A 12,290-nucleotide genomic window follows, 5' to 3' on the forward strand; every position below is an offset into this window, starting at 1 on the left:
GGGTGGGTTGAATATGGGGTGGAGTCCCGGGGGGGTTGGTTAGGGGTGGGGGGTCCCGGGAGGGGGCGGTCAGGGGACAAGGAGCAGGGGGGTGCAGGCGGTTGGATGGGTCAGGGGTTCTGCAGGGGGTAGTCAGGGCGCAGGAAGTGGGAGGGGGCGGGGGCCAGGCCACTTGGGGAGGCACAGCCTTCTTTACCCGGCCCTCTATAGAGTTTCACAACGCCGATGTGGCCCTCGAGTCAAAAAGTTTGCCCACCCCTTGTCTAGATCCATCCTCTTTGGAACCCCCTTTCAGGTAGTTGAAAGCAGCTATCAAATCCCCTTCTTCTCTTCTGCAGACTAAATAATCCCAGTTTCCTCAGCCTCTCCTCATCTGTATCAAGCTCTATTTGGATGGAAATCCAAATGCAACTAAATGCACAAAAACAGCATTTTAAGCTTTGTATTCAATAAAACTAGCTTAAATGTGCTGGACACAAGAAAATATTACCAAAACATGGTTTTCCTTTCAAAAATGATTAAACAAAGAAATATCAGTGAAGTGACTGTTTTTGGTCCCCATGTCTTTCAAGATTTTAGCAGCTCTCATCCTCTCACTTTGTTTCTATTCATAGACTGGAGAGGAAAAAAAGCTTTCTTGCTTTTCCAACTCCCAACTGGTTTCTTAACTTTGAACCAGTCACTCAATTTGTTCTGTTCAATAAACTGGAAAGAAAATATTCTTTCTGCATCTGCAGTAGAAGGCACTGCTGGCAAAAGCTTGTTTGTCACTTCAGCAAGCTTTGGTTCCACGTGTTTAGCCAGTGACTTCATCAGTTCAGTGGTCTGACTTTTTTTAAAAAATTGGCAGCAAAAACTACTGCTTTTTTTGTATTAGATAATAATTGTAGGCCTTGACATATGTTCTCAATTTCAAACTTTAGAAAGTTTTTTAAATCTGATTTTAAAATGATTTTTTTTTGTATTTAAAATCAAATATTTTTATCCATAGTGTCAGCAATTGACTGAGGGTTACAAAACTATGTTATTTCACTGACTTCAGGTGTTAATTAAAAACCAAATGTTTTAATTATAACTTGCCACCTAACACTACTATTTTTAAAGTTGTATTAGCTTTTCAATCATCGATCCTTATTTTATAGGTTTAGCTCCTATAAAGAGGGCTCCTTATAGGTAAGAGTTCCTACTGAGCTAAAATAAGACACTCCTAGAGGAAATTACTTGTGTGAAATGTTAACAAACAGCACAAGGTAAGTAGCAGATTAAACAACTTCTTCCTACAACCCACTAGTCTTTAAATCAAATGTTTTTATTCTTGACTACTCATTTGTTACTGTAATCCTGCCTAAATACCCTTCTTAACAATTTTAGTCCCAAAAACCCTTCCCTGTGTTTGGTATTTATACAGACATCACTGCCTTTAGATAAAATGTACCTTCTAAAAATAGAGACCAGTTCAGCATCAGAACATCCTGCTAAATTCAGCAGTTTTGAACAGAGAATCAGTGGTCTTATCAAAAAGGAGGCCAGAGATGTTTTAGTCATGCAGTGACTAAAAGTGTCTGTATTTCATTAAACACATCCCAGCCTCCATCATTTACTTAACAGAGCATGTTTTGTTCCCTTTAAACCTGAACTAGACAAGATATAGTAATTTACTCTGTTAATATACCACTTTATGGCATTAGATTTACACGTGATTTTTATAAGTCATTTTATCAATTTAACTGAATTCATCCTGTTTAATTCCCTGAATGATTAACTGAAATATGAAAAATCCATATTCATACAACACAAAGCTAAATAAAAACAGTAAACAAAGCTTGGCACTAAATATATATTCAAACACTAAAAAGAAAAAAATCGTAAAAGTTCTGAAGTTACTATCCTGTTTAAAATTAAATGATGAAATTGACAATTTAGGTTACTAACTAAATGTACTATAATCTACTAAAATCAATTAAATTTGCTACATCAGAGAGTCATCAAGTATTAATAGATTTTCAGGGTACAGCTTTAACTACCATATATACTTTTTCATTATCCCATTCTTTTAAAAGCCAACCCCCCAAGATGGATAGGTAAAAATAGTAAAAACTATATGACCCTTTCATAAGCCGAGCCTATGTTTCAGGGGTTGGCAAACTGACTCCCAGCCCATCAGGATAAGCCACTGGCAGGTTGGGACGTTTTGTTTACCTGGAGCATCTGCAGGCATGGAGTCCCAGAGTTGAGGGTTTCCATGCCTGCAGATGCTCCAAGTAAACAAAACAACAATGTATTAGATATTCAATTCAGGTTTCAGAGTAGCAGCCGTGTTAGTCTGTATTCGCAAAAAGAAAAGGAGTACTTGTGGCACCTTAGAGACTAACCAATTTATTTGAGCATAAGCTTTCGTGAGCTACAGCTCACTGGATGCATAAAGACTTTATGCATCCGATGAATTGAGCTGTAGCTCACAAAAGCTTATGCTCAAATAAATTGGTTAGTCTCTAAGGTAACACAAGTACTCCTTTTCTTATATTCAATTCAATGATTTCACAGAGTTTAAAATCATCAAATTTTAGTGTAGACCCATTTATAAGCTGACCCCTGCTCTTTGATGCATCACTTTTTTACCAAAAATATTCAGCTTATGAATGAGTATATATAGTACATACATTTTCGAAATGTATATACTTTCTCTTATACAGTAAAGATTTTGCCTCAATTTCTTCTGGCTTCTGTTTAGCTAGCAGGTGCAGAGAAAATACTCTCTATTTGGACTAGTTCATTCACAGTTGAAAACCAACTTTTTTGTTCCCTCTTCCTTTACCTGGAGAGTTTTAAAAGGAAAAACCCTTGCTTAGAGGGTAATCACTGTCCTTTTGGTTAAAAGAGAAGTTAGTGGAGATGGGTTGGAGCTGTTGCTGCTGCTGAAGTCTAATCCAGTTTCATCTCTGGTGGTATTTGGAATTCAGCTGTAACTGGTAGGGATGGTGGTGTCACCTGGATTCCGCTCTAGCCCAATCTGGTCAGGACATCCCTCTACATTAGTATGAAGGCCCAGGGTCCCAGGAGATGGTAGGAGTGGCCACCATGATGGTGAAACTCACTCCAGAAGGTTCAATCTGTGCTTCCCTATTTCCCCCCCCACCCAAAAAAAAATCTTTTTTAAGGACCCAAACAAGGAAAGATATGTGGAATAGCCCTACCACTTTTTGTTTCATCCACTAATTAAATCTAATATTTGACACACTAATTTTGGTTTATTAATTTTCAGTTCCACATTTTGTTTTCCAAGAGTGATCTTAAGAGTCCTTGAGTGATCATCAGAAGCCTTTTTTTGTTTAGACTAATTAAGTTTCTCATATTTTTTCTATTAACATTTGCTTTTTATAGGTTATTGTGACATTTTACAAATTTACATACTTTTTACAATTGAGCTTGCAATTACAGTAAACCGGTAGGCCCAATTATTACAACAGTACCTCAGTGCAAGAAAGATATGTAAATTGAAAGAGATTCAGAGAAGAGCAACAAAATTAGGGTACTGGAAGAATTTAATTATGAGAATTTTATGCATAATTTGGCTAAGCAGAGACACAAATACCTATATTTGAAGGATGTGAACACAAATAATGGATTTAGTAAGACTGAACAGCATATAAATAAATAGGAAAAAAATAAAACAAGTTCCCGACAGTAACACTTATTGAATTGGAGAACAGTTTTCAATAGAAGTTATAAATTGTATCACTTTGAACATTTAAAAGCAGAATGGACAAAGCAACAAAAAAAATTATGTAGAGAGCAATTCCTGCCCTAAAAGGGCTGTACTTCTCATATCTATAGTTACGTAATAGTAGAATAATCACTTGAAATACTTCATGGCAGAAAAACGTTTAATATTTCTTCACATCACACACTTTCACTGAACTCTGGATAGGCTTAACTAATGGTTTTATTTCAGAGTAGCAGCCGTGTTAGTCTGTATCCGCAAAAAGAAAAGGAGTACTTTTCTTTTTAATGGTCTTATGTTACTTCTGAATTCCTGGAGGCTTCAGAAGCCACGCCTATTCAAACTAAGCATTGGACTGTGAGAAAGGAGGAGGGCATGGGGATGAGAAGCAGAAAGAAAACCTCAGAACAGGAATGGAAAAAGAAAATAAGGGAAATGCACAGAACCCTATAATTTTGGCATCACTAAAATATTGTTTAAAAATCTTTGGCACTGGCACTGTGTCTCATTTTTTGTTTTGTATTTGTGGCACACGACTGCCAATGCCTAATAAAAAAGAACTATAGGATATAAAAGGAAATTGTCAGCCAACAATGGGGAAATAGTCGACCAAATTGTTTCCCTTCAGGCCACCAATTTTAAATTTAGTTACAACCCCTAAGGTAACTTTTTTCCAGACTAGTTTAAGGAACACAAAATACAACACAAAATCACTTAAATGCCCAATCTATTATTGATGTGATCGGTGCAATCTATACGAAGGCTGAAGGACCGATCGATCAAGGTGATCTATTCTTGAAGTATAAGCTTGGTGACTGAAAGTTATCAGAAGGTATGGAAACATTCATAAGTGAGTCACCTGAGTGTCTACGCTGACTGGGTTATAAACAACAACCCACAGACATCCCTTTGAAAGAAAACTTAGAGCAGAAATTCAGTTGTTTACCTGGATAACCAATTCCTTTGGCATTTGCATAGGGAACCCCAGAAGATCCAGGGCTATAAACAGGATTCATGATTTCAATAACTGAAAAGGAAACAAGAACATAATCAGATCAACTTAACCAAGCATATGGAGTCCCTAGAATTCTTGTAGGAGTTTAAATGCAATTGGTGGGAAGGAAAGTGCACATTTCTACCATCCCATCCCAGCCATCAACATTTTAAACTGCAGCTAGAGAAACACACCTGTATAAAAGTTTCTAAGAATGTTTTTTCCCCCTCAGTCCACTAAAGGAGTGGTTACTAATGAGCAAAGTATTTCCCCAATGGTTGAGTGTACTATTTTCAAACTGTGCCCATATCCCCTGCTAACCAAACAAGCATAAAACCACCTAACTGTCTCAAACTAGCATTCACTACCATTAAAAGACGGCTTCAGCTTCCCACTCGCCTTGCCTTCTCCATTTATGTGCACCCCCACCTCAATCTTGGCTTTCTTTCTCTACTGTAAGATTATGTCGGTGATATCCGAAGAGTTACATTCTGCTACTGCTTCTCTTGGCACTGTGGAGTAAGTGCTATGACATAAATGAATCTCTTTCGCATGGAATTCTAATCTCTCAAATTTAAGTTCCTGAAGCGTCAATAGCCTAAGAAATAAATAAAATAGCTGGAAAAAAGGTTCTACACTAAATGGCTCAGAATTAGTATGAAAACAGCACCACAATTCACATGTTCAAGTTTAGTCTACATCAGCACCAATCAAAAAAAAGTTATCTACTGGCTCTTCAGAAGTGATTTGGGGTTTCAGGCCAGTTGTTTTTGGATAAGTGCCCAAATCTCAAAAGTAGCCATAATAAACAGAAAAGAAAAAGCTTAACAGGTACAGTTGCTAAACCATGCTCCCACTTCTAGAGCTGATATTGTAAGGTTGAGGTATTAGCAAGACAGAAAAATTAGAGACTTTCTTGCAATTTATAAGGGATTGCAGTCTCAAACTGTCAGCTTGGCACATTCTAAAAATAAAATTCTCTTTATTAGAGGTTTTTAGAAACAAGACTGTGTGTTCAGTTAATTGTACTGCTTTTAATTTTTAAAAAATTGAGTTTCTCTAAGTTTGTCACATTATTCCAATCCTCTGTTTTAAATATGTTTGCAGCTCCTCTTTTCAGTCCATTAGTGCCAATCCTTCACTTAAAATAATATCTGGTAGCAAAATGGGCATGCTACCAGAACTAGCCATTCCATTATCCTTGTGTCCCTCCCTCTCTCTGTTGCTTGACCTGTAAATGTTATATGAAGGGACACACTACTAGTTTAGGCCCAAAACTGTCACAAAACTTTGAGTATAGAAAGTTTATGAAGCTAAATAAAGAGCTTCAGTAACTAAAACATTACCTGCAGCATTAAAGACTCACTGTTATACTACTATAGGGGAGTTAAAGTTAAACTGGCCACTATAGCGTCACTACCTAAGATGAATGAGTACAAGCAAACAAACAGTATAAATAGCAAAAAAAAAAAAAAAAAAAAAAGTCAGCCGGATTAAGATGAGTAAAGAGTATAGTTCATTAAAATACTGTTTCTAGAACACAGCATGATAAGCAAAGCAGCCCCTTGAACTTGTGCAAACAGAAATTCACTATGCTTTCCACAAAAGCATCTACTGTATCAAGTTTAACAGAAAATCCAAAATACCATAGAAAACGGCACTATATGAACTCAACAATTTTATCTAATACCAATACAAACATTACTTTTTCTAAAAAGAGCAGGCAAACCTCTAGCAGAGAAAAATCAAAACATCACTCAGGATATTGGAAAAAGTCCATTTAAAAACTAAGTTAAACAACAGTAACCCACAATTTACATTGCCTATTAAGGAACATTACCTGCAGCTGCATTTACTACCTGCCAAACTATAAAGGAGCAATTTGACTTAATTCCCATTAGCAACAACATTTCTACAACACTTCCTGACTCACCCTCTATTCCACATACAAAGCTGTGGGATAGTTTACATACAATCACAGTAGGGTTTAAGGATTAATATTTCACTAGCTTGTGCCATTTTACTTTGTCTTTCTCACTCTTCTGTAAATCAACTAACTTTCATCCACTTACACATCAGCACATCTTTCCTGTTGTATGTTCTCTTCTCATCCCTGCACCTCTTTGCCTTCCTATTTCCATCTTTGTCCCCCTTTTAATGTTTTAAAACATTCTGCCCTTTTTGGCCTTAAAAAAAACCCCATGAGATCCCAGCTTTCCTTTAGTCCTTGGATTTCCAGATCATGGAGTGAATGCCCTGGGAGATGGCCACTCCTCTGTGTTCACACCTGCAGGGCTACCACAAATCTCTCCCTCTCTCTGGTGCCCTCAGCCCTGTGACCGTCTCTTTCAAAGTGCAGCCCTCCCCAATCTCTATAGTAACTGGGAGGCAACAGTGCTAAGTAGCATGGGAGACTTCTGGGGAAGGGAAGAAACAGTAAGAGTATTCAATGGAAGGGTGATGGAATAGTAAAGAAAAAAAAACCAAATAAACGGCATGGTCATAAATAAGCAAGAGAGCTGAAGAACATGCAACCTGGGAAAAGCTGAAAAACAAACCCAGAGAAGAGAATTCTATAGAAACTGGACAAAAACAGGTGAGAGAGCAACTCCAGCAGGGCATCACATCAACTGAAATGCAGAGTAAGGAGTCAGCACAAAGGGGACTCCAGACAAGTAAGGCCTTAAATTGCATCACACAGCCTCCTTATGGGAAGTACAGAGCTGTTATTAATACTATGTCAAGTTCTTCCATTTCGGAGGCATCCATACTTGGAAAGTTTGTACACATGTATCTGAACCAATGTAGGCCCACCCATTTGTGCTAACAACAAAGGAAGCTGCAGTTGGACACGGCAGGTGTTTGTACAATTGTGGTGTTTAACCAGCAGCTTCCACCACTGGATGGAGCTATATCAGTATAGAAAAATGCTTACAGGTCTTCCAAGCATGGACTGAGCCTTAGACACAACTCAACTCAGTGAAAAATAATCCTTTCCACATCTTCAGTGAAGGACCCAACGTGTTTGTGTGCTAGAAATCACACAGTCTCCTCCTGGGGGTTGCAACCCCCCGGCCTTTTCTATATTGCTAGCTTTTATTCAGTCATTTTATATGTAGCTAATTCTGAAGTATGCTTGGAAATGTTTAATAGGGAAAAATTTCTTTCCCCCCTTCCCTTTTTGCTCAAGTTTGCCAAATCTCACCTTTGGGCACAGACCAACATGCAGAAAACTTTGTTCCTCTTCTCCTCTCCCCACCCCAACTAATGTTCCAGGAAGCTGAACACATGCAGACAGGCTGCTATAGCTGAAACTGTTTTGGTTAACCTGATTTAGGTGCTGGAAAATACCTCTACTACAGTTAGAGCTGAGAAAGTGTTTCTAGAATGGATCATAGGATTTAAGAATGTATTTCTAAGACTACTTCTACACAAAGATACATGAAAAAAACAAAACTATAAGGCTTCTAAAAAGGTTAGTGGCTTTATTATATTTAACCACAGCTTAGTATTCAAAAATTCGGCTACACCTCAATTGCAGAACTAGAACAATCTGCTAAACGTTGCTTTGTACTCATTTCATTAGATGCTCCATATCACAGGAGTTGGGAAGAATCTCACTTAAACAGGCTGCTTCCCAAAGGCACAAGCGTACTAAAATCCACTATATTTTCATTCAACACCTGACCTGTAGAGTTCAAGGAAACATTAACATTCAGCTATTCTGGATCACTTTTAGAATCCACGTTGCAAATTCTAAGTTTCCACTTGTAATTTGTGTCTGTTGGTCTGTCGATATATTTCTGACTACAGTCAAACTTCCACCCTTGCCCAACTTTACATCAGGTGTTTTCAGATTTGCTCATTGATTTCACCTCTATGAAGCTTAACCAAGAAATGTAAAGCTTTAAATAATTCAATGAACTTCCAAAATCAGCAATACAATGTTTAAAGACCTTTTAATTTTACAAACCAGTTCCTTCATTCTCTACAAGCAAAGACTAGAATTCAGGATTCTTTTGCCCTGAAACAGCGGACATTGGCTAAAACCTTAACTATGTGGTGTTTTGCCAAGACTTCAGTCACTGAGGTCCATGCAATTGTGCAAACCCCTATGCATGCTGCAGTCATGATTTATTTTATCACTACTAGGGGGTTTGCACTGGTGGAAATTTCCAACATAGGCAAGGCCTAGGAGAGCACTTCCTGCACTGTTTTAGATGTTTAGGGATACTTTGCATTTATATAGCTCCATCCAAGGACCTCAAAACACTTCAGAAATATTAAGCCTCCACTTTCCCCCATGAGAAGTATTATCCCCATTTTTTTTAAAAAAAAACCCCAACCTTTAAAAAATTTAGAACCACTAAAAAAAATATGGAGGGAGAGGGATTAAGTGACTTCCCAAAATTGCACAGAAAATGTGTGACACAGATGAGAACAGCACCCAGGTTGAATTGCAAAGCTGAAACACAAACTAACATTATCTAGTCTCTATTTGCACTCGTATCTGAGAACACAAAACATTATGATTATGCATCACAGGAAATTTTAAAATTACAGGAAGCCATTTACATGTACAGATTTACCCCATCAGTTATTAAAGCAAATTGTGGTATAAGCTGACAAGCAGTGCAAGAACCTGAGGATTAACAAACACCATTTGTAATTTATTTACATTATTATACCTTTCCAGCAGCGTAAATACGTAATGCAAAAGAGCTGGAGGATATTTTTCCTCAAGAAGAATGGCAATGAATCTCCCTATATAAGAAAAATGCTAACCTACTCAACTCAGTACTTCATGTAGAATTTCCATTAGCTACATTTGAAGCGAAGTCCTCTCAGACTAGTCCAGTGGTACACCGATCGCACATAGAATCAGAGTTTAACAGGATTTTTTTTTTTTTGTGCCTCATGAGATAATTGATGAGATATGTTATATAATTTGTGAGAAAGTATGATTGGGTAATTGAGCCTCCAGTTCCTTGATAATCAGAGTCCTACAAAAAAACCTACCCCCTCTGCTGATTTTGGGCAGTTAACAGATTTTCAGGTGGAAGGGAAAAAATGAATACTTAAAGAATGAAACCCTTTCAATATATATGTATACTTAAGACAACATTTCTTCTTTTTGGTAAGTTATTAGCCTACAAGGGTGCTTTTCTAAAGTCAGTTTTCACTTGATTCTGCACACCTTTTAGAAATGAGAAGCAACTGTCATGAGTTCCCCACAGAGATGGAACCTAAAAAAGCATTTCTAATTCTTCCTGTCTTTCAACCTAGAAGTTGAAATACATAATTACTGCCACAAAAAGCACAGGTGGGGAAGCTGTGTGTTTTATGACACTTGCAATTAGAAGACTACAAAATTATATTAATTCAGACAAAATCTAGTCAAATTAGATCACAAACATCTTAAATTTATTGTAAAATAATACATATTAAAGTGCAGTTCTACTATTGATCTCTGAAGCAACAGCACTTTACTAAAGGGAAAAATAATTTCTCAGATGGAATAATAAAAACATTTTTCAGCAGAAAATTGTGATGTGTGTCTCAAACACTGCAGGGGAATGTCTAATTAAAGCACAATTGGTATTAGATTTTTTTAAAATCATGGCTGCACATTCAGCAACTGCAAGCAGATTCTTCAGCATGCACTGGAAATATTTGCTGTAACTATTATTTACATAATTTTGCTGACTCTGACCACCTGGTAGCATGCAAATCTCATTTTCATAAAGGTCCTGGCAGGACTGTCATTTAGCCTACATCAATAGAGGACTAACAATATGTTGCAGGAAAGCTTAAAACTTAACTTTTTCTCAGACTTTACCCTAGGGCAGTAACTTTCTCTGGGGGCAGGGAGAGAAAAACGAAGGGCCAAATTAAAAGTAGACTTGGCCTAAGAAAAGAACATGGCTGACAACCACTGGATGCCTTGCCTATCACTTGGCCACTACCATCCTCCAGGCCAAGCCATTTTTGACACCTGTTACAGAACGTGCCCAGGAGCCTCCTGGGACTGCGAATCGTGCTTGCTGCCTGCGATGGCTGCTGGAAGCGGCCTGTCCCTTCGCTAGCGCCCGAAGGGTTTTCAACCCCAGAGGAGGCAGCCTCTCCGGCCCGGGGCCTCCCCGCCTGAAGGGCAGAGCGCCCGGCCCCCCAGGCCTCGGCGGCGGGCGCTGGACGAGTCCGGCCGCTGTCACCCCCGCCAGCAGGAGGGAGGGGAGCGCAGGGGCTGGCCGCAGACCGGGCGGGGGGCGGCGCACCCGGGTGCACGGAGGTAAATAAACCCCGGGCCGGAGGCGATTCCCCCTTCCCGGACATCGGATCCGCCGGGGCCCCCCAGGCTGTGCGGCTCGCGCCTCCCGCCCCCCAGGCCGCAGGGGAGGCAGCGGCCCCGGCCCCCTTCTCCACCGGGGGCGGGAGGGGTCCGGAAGCCGGCGCCATCCGCACTCACCGGGCTGCGGCGCTTCGTGGTGGCGGCCCCGGCCCTGGCTCTGTCGCTCGGTGTCTGCTGCAGGCGGGGGAGTGGGCGGAGCCTCGCGGTCGGAGGGGGCGGGAGCTAGAGCGGCGGCTGGGGCCTGCGTCTCCTGCGGCTGTGTCCCGGCGGCGCCTTCCCGTCCCTCTCCGGAGAGCTGCGCAGCAAGCGAGCGGCCGCACGTCACTTCCGCACGGCGGGGAGGGGGTCGCGCCTGGCCCGGAAGCCTCCCAGGGAAGGAAAAGGAGGGTCACGTGCAAGGAAACGTCTGAGGCGCCCCTGCCACGTGACAGGGAGATTCCCTTGGTAAAATCATAGACGTTGGAGCTGGAGGGGCTGTCACATTTGAACGGCAAAAAGCCCCCCCCGGCCCCCCTCCCCCCCGCCGGCAGCCACCTGTAGAGTCTAGAGCGGTAACACAGATGTCAGGTCAATAACCTGGTTTTCTTATCTCGACCATCGTCCTCGAGATGATTCCCCCGGACGGCATTGATTCGCTGTATTCACTACGGGTCTGAGCGCGACCGCTTTGGCCCTTCACACGTAAAGGCAGCCCCTCGGCTCTGTGTCTTGGATTTGTATTTGCTGTTTCCAGCCATTTCTTATTTTTAACAGCGACATCGTAGCATCTTTAGCTGGACGCAGAAGCCTTTAACATTCCATATCCCAGTGTATTGTGATACTAGTGAAAAGCTTTGAGACCTACATTAAAAAAGTGGAGGATTAAATTATTTTTTCCGGCAAGTGACGAATCCACAAAAAGAACATAAGAAGGGCCATACGGGATCAGACCAAAGGTTCATCCAGCCCCGTATCCTGTCTGCTGACAGCGGCCAATGCCAGGTGCCCCAGAGGGAATGAACAGAACAGGCAATCGCCAAGTGATCCATTCCCTGTCTCACATTCCCAGCTTCTGGAAAACAGAGGCGAGGGCCACCATCCCTGCCCATCCTGGCTAATCGCCATTGGTGGACCTGTCCTCCATGAATTTATCTGGTTCTTTTTTAAACCCTGTTATAATCTTGGCCTTCACAACATCCTCTGGCAAGGAGTTCCACAGGTTGACTGTGTGTTGTGTGAAAAAATAC

At 40.6% G+C, this 12,290-nt stretch overlaps 1 protein-coding gene across 1 annotated transcript in view; it reads right to left on the reverse strand.

Annotated features, from left to right (window-relative positions):
• FAM168B (family with sequence similarity 168 member B) overlaps positions 1–11,419 on the reverse strand; it is a 31,958-nt gene extending 20,539 nt beyond the window's left edge. Inside the window, exons 1-2 of the mRNA XM_073360098.1 lie at positions 11,182–11,419; positions 4,668–4,748 (exon numbers count right to left, since the gene is read on the reverse strand). Coding sequence (XP_073216199.1) covers positions 4,668–4,737 — 70 coding nt within the window. The 5' untranslated portion in view covers positions 4,738–4,748; positions 11,182–11,419. The remainder of the gene's footprint in view (positions 1–4,667; positions 4,749–11,181) is intronic.
• Between the last annotated feature and the right edge of the window lie 871 nt (positions 11,420–12,290).

Source organism: Lepidochelys kempii, chromosome 9 (genome assembly GCF_965140265.1).
Source record: "Lepidochelys kempii isolate rLepKem1 chromosome 9, rLepKem1.hap2, whole genome shotgun sequence".
Classification (NCBI taxonomy): domain Eukaryota; kingdom Metazoa; phylum Chordata; order Testudines; family Cheloniidae; genus Lepidochelys; species Lepidochelys kempii.